General features: G+C 41.5%; 1 protein-coding gene across 2 annotated transcripts in view; it reads right to left on the bottom strand.

The window, feature by feature from the left end:
- Positions 1 to 289: 289 nt before the first annotated feature.
- Positions 290 to 16,336, bottom strand: part of RERG (RAS like estrogen regulated growth inhibitor) — a gene marked incomplete at both ends in the record, with an annotated part of 88,696 nt that continues 72,649 nt past the window's right edge. The window contains 3 exons of one of the 2 annotated variants that reach the window (XM_084205668.1): positions 290 to 697; positions 1,300 to 1,373; positions 14,936 to 14,992. In XM_084205668.1, coding sequence (XP_084061794.1) covers positions 290 to 697; positions 1,300 to 1,373; positions 14,936 to 14,992 — 539 coding nt within the window. The remainder of the gene's footprint in view (positions 698 to 1,299; positions 1,374 to 14,935; positions 14,993 to 16,336) is intronic. The other variant, XM_084205669.1, reaches the window with a different exon arrangement.

The raw sequence follows: 16,336 nt of genomic DNA on the forward strand, positions 1-16,336 counted from the left end.
GCCACGTAGAAGCAGAAGATTCTCTCTTGGTTGCCAATCCCCACAATTGTCTAGTCATTTGGAGTTCATTTGGTGTTTGTTGTGGGTTTTTCTTCCCACATTAGTCAGAAGCAGTGTGGCTAAATACATTTCAAAACAGGAAAACAGTACGATTCCGTGTCACTCCAAAAAGTGGCGGCGTTTGTCTTTTTGTGTTTTTTCTTTTTCTTCATCGCAAAGATTTGGCCATTTCTCATGAAACCTGCTCTGCTTGCCCCACCCCAGCTTCTCTGGCTTAGGACAGCTCTTTTTAGCTGCTGATTTTGGTGAGCATCTTGTTAATGGCCTGCTTGACGTGGGTGGTGGAGCTTCGCCTCCGAGTCTTGCCCTGGACCATCTTGCGGCGCCGCACCTCGCGGCAGAGCTCGTAGAAGGCCTCCATGATGTTCCCCTCTCCCGTGCAGGCGGAGCACTCGTAAAAAGCGCACGCAAGTTCCGTGGCCAGCTTTTCGCCTTCCTCTGTGCTGACTTGCCTGGAGTGATCCAAGTCTGCTTTGTTCCCCACCAGGATCAGGGTGACGTTCTTGGGCTTTTTCACCTCGTCCAGCAAGTTCTTAAGCGGCAGCATTTCCTCGAAGCTGCCTCTGTCCGTGATGTCGTAAACCAGCACGAAGCCCTCGCCCCATCGCACGTGTCCCTCTTTCTGAATGGCATCCTCCTGTTGGGAAAGACAGAAGAACGCCTCAGGAATTTGATTTATGAGGAAGACAGCAGGGCTTCAGAGAGGTGCTGGTCCTACAAGGCTGTGTGCATCTGCTTCACCTTATACTTTGCTCACATCATCTTTTTATCACGTGGCATAGGAGATCTATTCTACCCAGGGCCATGACCTATCTGGCCTGTGCAGCATGTTCACCTGCCATATTTTAAAAGGGAGACCTGACTATGACAAATCTGCTCTTCACTATGGTGGGAATCAGTGGCTGAAGTTGCCAAGCTCCATCACTTCACTGTAGAAACAGACCATGACTTTGTGCCTGCTTGCTGGGCTGGCCCTGAGTAAAAAGGAGTGACAACAAAATAATTTAACCCCCAGAGTAAACCCCTTGACTTGTTTGTTCTTCCAAGCAGGATCCCTGCTCAGGAGGGTGTGGATCCAGCTTGGGGGAGCACAGAGGGGGTTCTGCCCAGAAGCAAACCTGTGTCCCCAGAGTAGGGCACACCTGCCAGCCCCTGCACTGCTGCCACCAGCAGCATTTCCTGCCCTGCTGCACACCCCAGCCGAGGCACTGGGTAGCAGCAGCACAGGCACCCACGCACCTGGCCAGCTGTGTCTAGTATCTCCATGGAAACCACTTCATCATCAATGGTAGCTTGGTGACGGTATGTCGACTCTAAAATAAGAACACATGTTGTGAAACGCATTAGAAGAACGTAATTCTCTTTTTTTTATATCTTCCTCGCAGATCTCCCAGCACAAGAGCAGATGTGTGACGTGCAGTTTGGCCAAATTTTCCTTGCTGGAGCTCTTCCAGCCACCCTGGAGCACACTCAAGTCCTCTTTTCTAAAACAGCAGCACTTACCTCTCTCCAAAGGGCACAACCTTTACTTTCCCATGGGTTAGACCTGCAAAAGCCTGGAGGATGCTGCAGTCTGCACCCAGCAAAGGACAGTTTGCTGTGCCAGAGAGCCCTGCAAAGCTCTATCTCATTTTTCCTCTTTGCTCCCAGGAAAGGCTGCTACCTTTGGAAGACAATGCCACAGCTCTCAAAGTATCCAGCACAACAGTCACTGCATGGCTTGTTGATCAAAACCAGTATGGTTGCAGATCAAGGAACCCAACCACTAAGCTCAGGCCTTATACTGTGAAAAAATTACAGACCAGTTAGGCATGTTAGGAATGTGTGTTTTAAACATGCTGAAATCATCACATTCCCTTCTTCCAGCAAGGGATCAAGCAGTGATTTCCCTGTTTATGATTTATAAGGATAACCAGTGGGCATTAAGCATTTACACTATGGAAAAATAGAAACCAACAACCCTATTTACTGTCCCAGGTTTTGGAACCAAGCAACTAATCAGAAAACTAATGATAAAGCAGCCTGTTTTATCTTAATAAGCTGATAAGCTAAATTTGATAGCATTTGACCTAAAATGTGGAAAACTATCTGTGCTAACATTCAGATTTATTACTGTTGCTAGCTCACAGATGTCCTGTATCAGAAGACAAATATGCATGCTGTAAAAGTCTGGCCAGTGACTACGAATGCTTTGCATTGTCAGAGACAGAATTCTTTCATTTGGTGTAAATCTCTTCAATAGGAACAAAGGAAGGAAACTCATTTCTTTAACTTGAACTTCTGCAAGGGCTTGTGTTTTGTGAGTGCCTGTTTTCATTATTCACTTAAGAATGTCACCTCTTCACAAAAATCAGGAATGTTTCAGAGCTGCAAACAGTCTCTTCCCAAAATGTCACCCCCTCCCTGTGCCACCTTAATTGCTTTAACAGCCCAGCTGTCTCCAACAGGGACAAATGGCCAATTTACTTGGGCAGATGGCAAGCAGGGTTTCAGGCCATGAAGACTGGCTTTCTTAGAGGCTGTAAATACCCCTCCTGGATGGGATTTCCAGGCTCTTGAAGGAGTTGGAGTCTCCCTTTGTGATCCTGAGGCTGTGCCTGCACAGCAGAGTGAGGTATGTCAAGGTCTCTTGGTGGAATGTCTTATCTGTGCCTTCCACACACCCTCCTGGCTCAGCAATTCCCAAAAAGCAGGAAACTCTGGTTGGGTGTTAGAGCTGCACCTTCAATGAGTTATTTCAGTGCTGGGCTGGGATTCCCTGTGTAGTACTCCAAGCTCCAGGTCATTTAGGAGCTTCTGCTCTGCTGTGCAGGAGAGATGGCTCTCTGAGTAAGCAGTGTGATTTTTAGCTCCTTACTTGCTAAGGCTTTGCAATGCTCATTTGCCTTCAACCATCTGGCTCTGCTTGACAAGTGGCTGCTGAGAATTTTTCCACAGAACCTGAGAAAGTGCTCACCCAGCCATGAGTGCAGGATATCTGTGAAATGTCCTCAGGAGGCAGGAGGGGGGATAGGCCATCCTATGACATTTATAATAATATAATTTTTTAAAAATAGAATCTACAATAAAAATATAATATAATTTATAATAATATAATTAAAATATAATATATAATAAATCCTTGAGATTTATTCTCATGATGAAATGGATAATAAATCTCAAGGAATAGACCTTTGCTCACCATGCAAAAGCAGCATGAATCTTAAATGATACTTCTCAAAATAGGACTCTGGCAGCACTTTATGTTGCGAGTTTAACTTGCTTTGGCTGCTCATGTTGGAAAGGAATTTGATCTTGGATGAGTAGCACCGATGTAGGTCAGATTCATGTAAATAAATCTTCCTAAATGTGTGTCTGCTCCTGTGCTCTGGAATGTGTGGTAGCTGGGTGAATTTTAATGAGGAGTGTAAAACAGCTGGATGTTGAAAGCATTTTTGGTGTAATCACAGACAGGGCTTCTCCTTCAAGGGAACAGAAATATCTGAAGAATCTGGTTGTCTTGTAAATTATGAGCCCTGAAGATGTGAGTTCCAGTCTGCTCACACTGATCCCATGGTACATCACAAAAACATTGCCTTGCTTTGGGATTTATTTGTATCATTTTCCTTGTGGCACTGCCTTTTTTTCTTTACCTTTTTTTCCTTTTCTTTTGAGACATGCAGCCAGAGAGTAACTGCAGGGCTTGAGATAACTGCTGGACCCCTGAGTGAAACAAACCTCTGGCAACACAGGTGTCTGTGACTCAGCTGAGCACCTTTGACTCCTGCTAGAGTTGGTGAAATAAAATAGGTCTGAGCTCTCTCCTGGAATAAACTGCACCTCAGTTTTGGAAGTTTTGGAATCCAGGCTGTAAAAGTTTTATGCTTGCATCACCATGGTTAAGCAGAAAAATCAAGGTGCAGCACTCCACCAGCAGCTCCCAGGATGATTTCAGGCAACTTTCTGCACTTCAGGCTTTGCTTTGCACCAGGTGTTTTCTGTCTGTTCCACCTCCAGCTGTGTGGCCAAGCCCCCAGGGATGGAACAGGCACCCCAGAGCTGTGCTTTGCTCACACCAAACTCAGTGTCAGAGCAGAGTCAGGGAGCTGCCGTGCAGACTGAGCCTGCCTCAGTCTGGTGGTGCTGGGGAAAAGGATTGATTTATTTGCTCTGTTTCAAAATAAATAGGTAAATCTGACCTGTTCTTGCTGTGCTTCCAACATTCCCAGTGAGAGGCTCAGAGGTGTGGTGAGTGTGGCTTAGAAGGCTCCTGGTCATAAAGCTGAAATCCCCCTGCACTCCTGCAGTGCAAAGCACTCTTGGTGCTCGTGGCTGCATTGTTTGAAATACTCAGGTTTGTTTCAAATCTATTTAGAGCTGTCAAAAGGCCTGAGAAACACGTTGGAAAGTGGCAGCAGTTGGTTTGGTTTTGAGCCACAATAATTCATTAATTAATGAATGAATCAAATGACCACGGCTGCTGAATAATTGTGGAAAAATTATTTTGCAGGGAAAAAAAACCAACTTCCTTGGGGGCTCTTGGTGCTGATAAGCACATTATAAATACTTTTATTCTTCTAAGCAGTATGATTAAAAAAATACATTTTAAAAAATGACTTTTGTAGGGAAAACTTTGAAGCCCATGATCCACAAACTGTCTATGGATGATATATTCAGTCACAGCTTGTTCACATCACATCCTGACACTGCTGTGACATTTGAAACAGAGTTTTGGCCTATGAGACTTGGCTGGTCATCTCTCAAACCTTGTTTTGTCCAGGACTATCCTGGTTTTCTGAGTATATTTGTTCCAGGATATTGTAGTTTGTAGAGAAAAACTATTATCTGGAAATTAATTTCTAGATTTTGAGTTATATTTGCAGTGATATAAAATGTTTTAGTGGTGTAAAAAGCTGCTTTCAACACTTGTTTATGTTGAACCAGCAATATATATTGGGATATGTCACAGCTCTAGAAGATAAGATTTGCATGGAGGTGTTTCTTGGTTTTAGGAGTAGGTAAATCAGCTGAGATGGAGCAATTATATTTTACAGGCAAACTTAAGCCAGCCTGGTCTGTTTGCTTTTAACTACAGAGGGACAAAACCTCTCTTTCCATACAGAATTCTAATTGATTTTTTTTTTTTTTTTTTTTTTTTTTTTTTTTTTTTTTTTTTTTTTTTTGGTCAAGGAGGTTACTAAAACAAGGCCATATAAAAATGCTTTATGAAACTTTGTTCTAATGGTGGTTTTCAGCCAGGTGGAGCTGAGAAATGCAGGAGATCTGGGGAAAGGCTTTTTGTGGAGTGATTGCAGAAGAGTTTTCAGACCAAACACCTCAGCTAATAAACATGAACTTTAAAATCATGGTTAAAGTCCTGTTGGATGGCAATGTCTAAAAGACTGAAGCTCCCCATAATTAGATCTGTTAACAGAATAAATGTTCTTGTTTATTGTTTGGGGTGGTTTTGTTGGTACCTCACTACTCATTCAGACTCCTGCAATCTTTGACACCCACCAGGTGTCACATTTGAGAACAGTGGCTTTGACTGCTGGGGAAAAAACACCCCCAAAAATTATTACTAACCCTGGTGTTGTTCTCCCAACCCTTCCTTGACCCAGCCTTGGTGAGGTCTGTCCCCCTCTGCATCTCTCTGCTGCTGCAGGAGCTTTTCACCTTCTAGAAAGCCCCTGTAAGCTGAGTGCATCCTCCTGGAAGTCCCTCCTGCCTTCTTCCTTCCTCAACCCCAGCTTTTCTCAAAGCACAGTGCAATTCATTTTTCTTGCTTGCCTCTGGCTGTGACATGTTCCCTCTGCTGTTTACCTTGCAGGAGGGTTTTTATTTTGCCACCACCAGTGGTTTTACAGTAAGCACAGTATAACACAGCACCTTGTGTATTTAGCACGTGTTTCTAATGCTGATGCAGCACAACCTCATGTGTCTCTCTATTCATTAATACCACAGGCCAACAAACGAGAAAAGTTGGGTTTTTTATTAATAATCCCATCAAACAAGATGCCATGAATGGCCATTGCATCATTTTTATCATGTGTAAAAGCAGAAAAAACCAGTAAAAATAATGTTTTTGAAAGGAAGCTTTGTGACTAATAATTGGGTTTGGACTCTCCAATGTTTTACTGTGCATGTGCAGCCCCAAGAGTCAGGAAATAGGGATGGAAAAGTTCCAGGAAGTTGCACGCTCTGCCACTGTCATATTTTCTGAAAAATCCCTTTGCCAGGATTTCTTCTCCTGGGAAGCTGAGAAGCCTCAGAGAAAAATGAAAACAATAATTATCTGATTTCTTCTCCTGTGCTTTGCTGCATTGGAATGTGGTTGGAGATTGTCAAGTGAAGTGCTGTAGAACTCACAGCTTGTGAAATTATAATCTAGATAAGAACTCATAAACATCTAAGTCAGAACAAGAAATACCATCTCACACATTTAATCCCAATATTAGCAAAAAACCCCCCAAAAATCCATTACCTAAGGGGGCACAGGGTAGTCAGCAGGCAAGAGCCTCTGCACAAGGCTGGGGGTGTCTCTGGTCCATGGAGATGGGCAGAGAATATTTGGTTTTTATCTCATTTTCCTATTTGTGATTAAGTGGGAAGGGATTAGATGGCTAGTGTTTCCTAATATAAAGCCCTTACAGACTATGAAATTCTCACTTTGGTATGAGAGTTTCTGTTGCATCCCTAGAATTTCCTCTTTTTAGGTAGAACACATGGGTAATATAAACCTAGTCTAGAGAAAACTGTGTTTTCTTGATGTGTTGATATTTCCAATAAATAATATTTTGGCCTTCAGACAGAAATTGTACAATAGTTTTCCTGAAGAGGACTCTAAGAACAATGAAAGGTGTCTTTGTTTGTTACCTCCTGCTGCATGCAGGTATGATTTTTCTGCTGCATGGGAAGAATGGGTTTCTTTTGGGAAGTGAAGTGGTGATGCTTTTCCTTTCCTATAGGTGCTGTCCTCATTCAGCTTTTACTGGGAGAGGCAAAGAAAATGTGGGCAGGTACCTGGGACTGAATTCCTCAAGGCATGCTAAAACCAAACCAATAAAGCCAGAGCAGTGCTAACAGACAGGGAGTAAGCTCAGAGGTTTAAACTGTTGTTGGTTGTTTTGGTCTGTTGGTTTTTTGCTTTTCATTTAATTTTCTTGCCAGTGCTTGGAAGGGAAGTTGGTTCTTGGTAGGAAATACGTCCCTGATAAATTTAAGCCTAAATAAATCATATTTTGCTGTGCCTTTTTGTCTGCTTGCAGCAATTTTTGTGGGTGAAGCTAAGTTTCACCCTGCTTCTGACAATATAAGTGAAAACTAACCAGTGAGACTTTTCTCACACCCAAAACAAGTAAAACAAAAAGTCTACTCTCCTGAGAGAGTAGAGGCAAGCTCTGGAAAATTCTGCCCATCTGGGAAACATTTCAGAATATGATGAGCAACAAAAGGAGGGGAGAAATATTTTGCAGCTGTAGCTATAGCAAGGACAGCCACTGCCATTCCTGAGTGTTGCTGTCTGTTGAGCTACTGTAAAAAAAAGCAGTATTTTTATTGCTGGCATCAGGAATATCTTCATCTCGAGACTCATATGAAAGAAAACAAACCACATTTTCAGATAACTGCTTCCCATGTCCTTGTAAGCATCCTCTGTTGCTGCTCTCAATTACAATTTCATCATTTCAAGGCTTTGTTGAGAATTTTAGAAGCCAGAGTTGGTGTTTTAAGGCGCTTTAGGCCATATGAGTCCATTTCCTTAGAAACACCTCAGAGAAACTGGGAATACTTTCATGGCTCATTGCTATAATACATTCAGGATCAATTCCTCCTGCTGAAGAGCGCAGTAAAAATGATACAGCATATTAAATGTACATCAAGTTAAACAATGTTTCTGCTGTTTTGATGTAGGAAAAATATGATCACAGGAAGATGTCTAGGAAGGCAAAACCTGGACTGCTGAGGGCCGAATCCCTTAAGCGCCGAGGCAGAAGGAATGAGTAATTCTGTCAATAAAAATCCGGGATCCGAATAGCTGGAGTCTGGCTCGAGAATAAGGCTGCTTCCCAGCGATTTATGGAGTGCCTGCCCATTTGTCATGGCAGTCCCAGAGGCACAGCCTGGCAGCCCTTCCTGCCAGCCCCAAATGTTGGTTACCATCACACCCCACGCAGGACCGCGCGCGTCGCTGCCAGCCGCGCTCGGACAGGCTGGAGCTGTCAGCAGGGGTGTTCAGGTGAAATGTGCAGAAGGCAAAGTTCTGCAGGATGCTGGCAGAGCTCTCTGCCCTTCTGCTGCCTGTAGAAAATTGTTATTTTCCATCCCGAGCTGCTTGCAGGCTGCACTGTCCTGCGGGGCAGCTGGGAGAGGAGGGACTGGCAGGGGAGGCTGCCTTCCTTCCAGGGCTGTCAGCCTTTCCAGCCAGGGGCTGGAGGGGCACAGCTAATGATTTATAAACACCTCCTCTACTCAGGGCTGCTCTGTTTGCTGTCTGGGCAGTTTCTCCCCCAGCTGTGCTGCTGCAGGGTGTTTGTGCTGGGACAGGCAGTTCAACCTTCAGGAGTGTCAAGGCAAACTTGCTGAGTAAGCCCCCGGTCAAGAAAACTGAAAAACCCACAATGCACAAAGATAATGTTTCTTTAACTTGAGGTCTGCAGCAGGGATGGCAATCCCAGGGATCAGGAGTTTGTATTCACATGGTATTCCAGCTGTCCAGACAATGTGTTAGCTGAATAAACCAGACAGCAAAGACAATCCTGGAGAGCTCTGTTTGGACCTGAGCCCTTTATCATGGCTTCAGGGGCACAAAGCTGCCCCAAAAAGATAGTTATTTTATCTTGTCTTATTATAATATATAATATATAAATAATATATATTATAATATATAATATGTTATAAATTGTACCAAATAATATATAATTATTTCTATAATATGATACTATAATTATATAATATTATATAATCATTTATATATTATAATATAGTTAAAATATAATATTGTATCTTAGAAGCTTATAAGACTATATCTTAGAAATATATAATAAATTATAATAAGTTTATTTATGTTTATATTATATCGATATTTATTGAAAATAATAACTATATACTAAATAACTATACTTCTACTCTTTAGTGAGTTCTTGATTCCCACAGCTAAGCTGTTTCTGGTTCCATTTTGATGAAAGCCAGTTTGGATATATTCCTGATATATTCCTGATATATTCCTGATATATTCCTACTTTTCTCTGCTGTTTATGTTGTTCATACAGACCTGCATTTATCCAGTGCAGAAAACAAACTCAGGCCAGCATCATTTGCTAGTTTTACCATATTATTTATATCCTGCATGGGACCTCCACCCTTTCCTTGTGATTCCTGAATGATGCTGTTCTGCTAACAGAACCCCCCAGCCATAGATGTAAGCAAAACTGCCCTTCTAATGTAAAAATAATCATCCTTGCAAGAAGTTTTCCAGTGGGAAAAGCCTCCTTGCCAGTGTAAACACCTTCACAAAGTCATTTCTGCTGTTCTTGCCACAGTGGTGTAATTTGCAAGTCTTGAGCTCGCCCGTAGGAGATTTAGTTTTGTGCTGTGGGAGAATTCAGGGCTCTAAGAGAGGTTTCTGTCTCCTTCCTTCAAGCAATTTTTGCAATTTTGTCTCCTATTTTCCTTGCTTTGCTGATGCCTACACATCTTGAGGGTCTCTCATGGGCTGTCTGTATGCTGCATTAGATAGGACTTTATAGAAACACTGTTCAAGTGTTTTATTCTGCCAGGGGAGAAAAAAGAGTGAACAAAAACCTGTAAAGAAATTCTGATATAGTCACAGGAAATACTCTTCAAAAATGTTACTATTAATTTACTAGTCCTGGCAAAATTATTTTTCTTAAAACCACCATTTCTTACAGTTACCTCTACTCCTTTAAAGTAATGAAGAGTCTTCTCCCTATTCCTTTCAAATTAAATAAACTCCTTTGCTTTTTTGTCTTTCTTTGCCTTCATACACAGTCCTGTTCCACTGATCATCTGCTAAGAGAGAGTTTTCTTTTCAGAGGATTGCCAAAGTCTTATGAGATGTGTGAATAGCTGAAGACATCTAGGGGCAGTGTGAGAAAGCCAAGACACTTTTAGAAAGGTCAGCAAAAATATCATCTCCTTGTTTGCTGATAGAAGTAGATTTTTGTTTCAAATCTAGGCTTTGCTTGGTGTTTCTGTGTGCCTTTGATGGGTGTCCTAAATGTGAGTGTCAGTTACTCTAAGGATTTGCAATCCTTCTGTAAGATGAAGGATTTTGTAGGTGGGACACAGAGGCAGAGAGACTGCAGACAACAAATCAGTTACTGAAACAAGAAAAGACCTGAGGAGCCTTTCTCCTGCATTTACCTGGGCTTTTATTTGTTTGGGGCTTTTTCTATATAGCAAAAACTGATATTTCAGTCCTTGAGCTACAGGAGCCTTCTTCCAGTTGTACATAAAAATGCTAATCCAAAACAAACAAAAAAACATAACTCATAATACTCCTCCTTTTTTGGGGGGAGAGGTTTCTTGTTTTGTTTTGATTTTTTTTCCTCCCAATTCTTGGATACCCCAGCTCTGTTTCTAGTAAAGCAAACTGTTCAAGTGTTGGTGGAGCAACAAATGTGTTCTCAGAGAAATGCTGCAAAATTATTTTAAAAAGTGCTCAGACATAGCAATGATGAATTTTTTTCTTTCATCATTTGATCCAGGGGATTCTCCCTTGCTGCAATGGCTTTTGGAAGCAGGAAATTTGCTGCTACCCATGAAGTTCTCTGCAGGCCCTCCATCTATCTGCTGCTGTGCTGGCTCTTTGGGCTTTCTCCTCCTTTTTTTGCCTCCCAGGAAAAAAATTAAATTTATCAGTTTCCTTGATTACTCTGATTCAGCACCTCCAATTTTAAAATCAATTAAATATCAAAGTGAACCACAATATCTCTCCATCTTTGAGCTCAGGAGAAGGCACCATAAATTCTGGGCACTGCCAGTAGCTCCTGGGATGAATTGCTGAGATGCAGACTCAAAAATTGTTATTGCAGTTTACTGGGGCTGGGGAGAGCAGCAATTCCCTGCTGAAATCCCTGAAAATGATGGGGTGAAGCCCTGGGGTCACTGAGGTCCATGAGAGTCCCACACTGATGGCCAGAGTGTGACTTCACTGGTGCCCTACCCAGGGCAAGCATTTTGAGGTTGCCTAACATCTCACTGAGCTTGCTTAAATGTTTTTCAAGTTTTGTTCTATTTAAAAACACGTAAACATGAATGAATTCTGGTGAAATCCATGTGGGAACCCAATCCCCTTTCTCAGTGCATATTTAACTAGCTAAAGAAGACTAGTTTAGTGCTGAATTATTCATGCATTTAATATTATAGAAAACAACTGCATTTATTTTTTAAAATGTGCTATTCCAGCCCATTTCTACGTAGAGCTCTTTCATCTAATTCTGTTGAAAATGTGAGAAAGCTGCAATTTTCTGTAAATGAAGATGGATGTGGAAACCCATTCACCTTAATAATGCCAGGTAGGAATTTACCTTGAGGAATTTAGCACCTTTTGGAAAAGCAAACAAAGTCCCCATGCCAAGATGGTGACAACGAGTCGCCAGTTAAACAGAAATATTGGACAAGTCAAGGCTGGCGGTTAACACTCCCCAGAAAATGACCTTTGCTGAGGTTGCTGCCCTTTGGCTGAGAACAGTTAAATAAAAAGCAGAGTGAGATGTACTTTTGGTGAAGGTGCAGCTGTCCTGCCAGTGTTTGCACAGATCCAACATCTGCACACGAGGGGCACAGCTGCAGAGCCCTGACTTCAGCAGCAGCTCTGTTTGCCAAAGCTTGCAGGGCTCAGGGATGCTCCTCCTGCCAGAAAATGTTATTTTGTGGTTGGTAATTTGGCTCCTGGTGGTGTACAGCATTCTATCCAGGTGCTGCTAAAAATATGGCCCTTCATTTTCTTCTGCCAGGTTAGAATAGCAAGGAATATTTATAAGGTGTGTTTTTTCCCTTCCTGTTAGAATGTGCCACCCTTGAATAAAAAGAGGAATAGTTGTTTTTTTTTTAATATGATGCTTACTTTAGGTTAATGTTGAATTTCCATCAGGCCTTGAGCAGCTTGGTGAAAGCTTTCCTAAAAATAGGAATTAACTGGGGGCTGCTTGCATCAGAGGGCTAATGGCTGGTTGAAAACTTGACATAAGAAATAAACTAGAAATTTGATGTTCTTGTCTCAGCCCCAGTGATTTTTGGCAAAACCTCCCATTGCTTAGTAGCTGGATGGTTTGCATCTGTTTCACTCCTGTCCTGTTAGAATAACTTGACAAAGCTGCTTATTTCTCCCTGTAGAGGAAATTGCCTTCCCTTACACAACTTTAATTTTTTATACTGATTGAGCATGATATCCCTCTTTCCACAGAACTGCCAGCCCATGGCTGCTGGGAAGGAATGGATCTATTCTGCTGAAACTTCTCAGTGAATTCAGATGTTTAAGTGGACACCAAATCACTGCAGGATGACACTGCTAAAAGACAGAAATGCATCTTCTCAGGCACTGGTTTTCAAAGCTTTTCAAGGTACAGTTTCTTCCTCATTGATCTCTGAAGGCCTAAATAGTGGTTACAATTTCAAGATTATTTCTCATCTTTAACGCTTCAGAACCTTTTTTGAATCCCATTGTGATCTGTTGTTTGGAAAAATAATACTTTACAAAACAATCTCTCGGTAGGGAGCTTCCACCAGAGATTGCTGTGATTAGGAAATAACTCCTTGACAATAGTTTATTAGTTTCTGAATTTCTCAAACCTTTTCCTCGGAGCAACCTAGAGAGCTGAGCATCACAACGACTGTAATACATAATTTAAGCTATTATTCTCTAGACTGAATGGTGATGTAGACTTCAGTAAGTCAGGAGAGATTTAATTTTTTAGTTTATTGCTGCCTGCACGAAAGCTTTCCTTGTTGCAAAGAGGAGACAATTAGATTCCTGAGGGGCACAGTGATTTACAATTGTATTCATTTGTAAAACAGAAACAAATGTCAAGCCTTGTACAGCAAAAAGGGCATGGGGCCCTCATAATGGGGCAAAAAATAATAATAAACCTTGTAGCTTGCTAATAACTTCATTTGTGTGCTTAAACAAGGCAAAAAGGATGATTCTGCATGCATAGGGCCTGTGAGAAATTGATGAACTTGGACTGCACAGATAGGGAAGGCTTTACACACCTCTTGTCAAGTTCTTAGAATGATGTACTCGTGGTAGAAATGTTAAGTACTAGCACTGATAATGCCAAAGGAACATCCTATTGAACATTCCTCTGTGCAGCTCAAGGCAGGTGACACATAATTCACTGAGGACTGCGTTGATAGTAGCAGATAAAAGAATGTATTTGAGTTCAGGTTGTGCTGATATTTATTTTCCCAAGATGGGAGTTTTGATATGTTATCTCTCCATTTTGCCAAACAAAAATCCCGGATACTTGCTTTTTACAAAGGGCTGCCTGGGTTCTGTAATGGAGTGTATTAAACTTCATTTCTGCTGTGCAATTTTATGGCATTTTCTATTTCCTTAATGAAACCTCTTAAGGAAAGAACATTAATTAAGGAATTGATACTTAACTCTATGATCTGTGTTGGAGATGTTAGGAAGGAGAGAGAAACACGTTGGAAAAAAGAGAATTTTCCAGCCCTTTACTTTTTGTGTGAATTACTTAGTCCTGAGGTATTGAAGGCACCTTCTAAGAAGTGAATGCCTTGTCTGGGACTTCTTGGCCTGGATTTGCAGAGCATTTAAATATATGCTAAGTTAAGAAATACTGAGAAAATTGATCTTGGCACAAATTTTAAGTGAAGCCTCTAATTCAGAGCAACTGTTCTACAGGTTTTTTTGAGATATCTGAGCCAGCTTCATGAAAATGCCAGACCCAACAGAGCTAAGTGGGAGCAGTGGAAGGGACATGTGGATGCCCTTTAGATCATTGGTGCCCCTCTCTGGTCACCCAAAAATAAGACACAATATATGTTTGAAAATGAGGACAAAAAAATTACCTGAGTCTAGGTAGGCTGACTGTAAAAACCCTTTTGTTGGCCATGAATTTTTAAGATCTCTATCCCAGAATACAGATCTGTATCCCAGTATCTTATTGTCAAGCAGAAGACATTTGGGTTACTCAAAAGGAGAAAAGTGATCTCACACTAAATGATTTGAAGAGTTTAATGCTGAAGCAGATAATTTCAATGGCAGAATTCCCCTGGATTTCTGAGTGGTCAGAAATGTGCCTCACACAGTAACTCAGCCTTTATCTGGTGCTGCTGCTTCTCTATTCTGCCATCTTAGGCAGCAATTTGTTCCAGCCTGAAAGGACCACAGAGAAGCTTTTTTGCAGCAGATTTAGAGGCTGACTGAGGCTTGGAATTTTATCTCTGTGATTCCATGGCTTCAGCCATGCCATTCCACAGCCTGCTTCCAGGACACAACTTCACATTTTCTGAAAAACCCCTTTGCCCAGTATTTCTCTCCTGGGAAGCTGAGAAGCCTCAGAGAAAAAGGAAAACAATAATTATCTCACTGCTTCTCCTGCGTTTTGCTGCATTGGAACGTGGTTGGAGATTGTTTGTCCAACAGGTGGTTGTTTAATTGGTTTTTTCATGTGAATTGTTTTGATTTGATGACCAATCAGTGCCAAGCTGTGTCAGGACTCTGGAAGGAGTCACGAGCTTTCATTATTATCTTTTTAGCATTCTGTATTCTTTAGCATCGTTTAGTATAGCACTCTTTTATATAATATATATCATAAAATAGTAAGTTAGCCTTCTGAGAACATGGAGGCAGATTCCTCATCCCTCCCTTCCTCTGGGAACCCCACAAGTGCAGGACACAGCCACCTACCCAGCGTTGGGTCGTACTCCCAGATGAACCGCTTGGTCAGGAAGCGCACCACGAGAGCTGCGGGGACAGAGACATTCCGGGTCAGAAGGACAAGAACCAACTCAGCAGATTGCTTTAAAGCTCTCCCAGCAAAGTTTCCTGTGTGAGTGGACAGGTAGCAGCTCCCCTCAGCTGTGACACTTGAGAACTTGTCACTGTTTGGGGCTCACTTCACGCTTTTGGATGGGGGCAACAGAACAAATCAAAACAAACAAACAAAAACCTTTTTGCAGCATTAAAGCCACTGCTTTGGATGCTTTAGGTATCCTATAAACAGTGGGGAAAGTGCTGGTGGCTTTGGAAGCAGCTTTGACACTTCAAAATGAAGGTTTGATCAAAATAACTTTATTCTTGGAAACTTTCCTTTGGATTGTAAACCTTGTAAGGCAGAAATAACTGGCTAAATAGCTTCCTTCTCTGTTTTGGCATGCCTTCCTTGTAACAGTTTAATTTCCACATTTTGTCTACTTGAAGAAAGCAGATTAAATATTTCAAACCAATGGTCAGCACATGCTATTAATCAATTTGCAGAAATAGAAAAAAAGTTTAAATTTTGGAGCACTCGACAGGTAGTTCTTAGTTTCAGCTTATAGGATAAGGTCTTGTTACTTATATTCTTGTATTTACGTTTTTCTATCCCTCCAAACCCTTTAAAAACAACTTATATAGACTTTGATTATTCTTGAATTTAAAACCAAGCAGTGCTTTGAATTTCTAGCGATGCAAATGAATCATTTGCCCCTGCAAACCATCCAAAATCCTTTCTGCAAATGAAGCCAGAGATATCACTGCACAAGCTATTAGTGCAGCAATTATAGCTACAGGAAAACTTTTCCTTGTCATCAGACCCATATGATTGTTCCATCCTTTGGTTGCAGGTGGACAGTAAAACCCAGTTCTGATCCTTTTCAAAACTGAAGCCAGGAGAATGCCCTCCATCTCATACTTCTATGCCCAACAGTAGGATAAGAGTCTGAAGAATAAATCAAATGACTTAAGATTTCCTTAATCAGAATATTAGTTTTAAGAAGATTAATATACCTCCTCATACTTGGAGGGGGAATAAGAAGCTGATCCTAAGGAAATGAGATCACCACACAAGAAGTGATTTGAAGTTGGTGTTATTTTAAGTTTCTATTTCCCTTAGGGAATTCTACTCTGATTTTTTTTGCTTAGGCTTTGCTAAAATGCTGTCCTTGTTCCTCAGAGTAGATGTGGGAATTCTTAGACAAAGTAACTTGTCAAGTCATGGTCCTTAACCTGAATTCCATAACAAAACAAGATGACTTCATTGTAGCTGAGTTCCCATCCATGGTGATGTTGCACCAGGACTTTTTTTCTGCACCTTTTATCATAGCTGGA

The sequence above is a fragment of the Fringilla coelebs genome, assembly GCF_963513975.1.
Source record: "Fringilla coelebs genome assembly, chromosome: 5".
Classification (NCBI taxonomy): domain Eukaryota; kingdom Metazoa; phylum Chordata; class Aves; order Passeriformes; family Fringillidae; genus Fringilla; species Fringilla coelebs.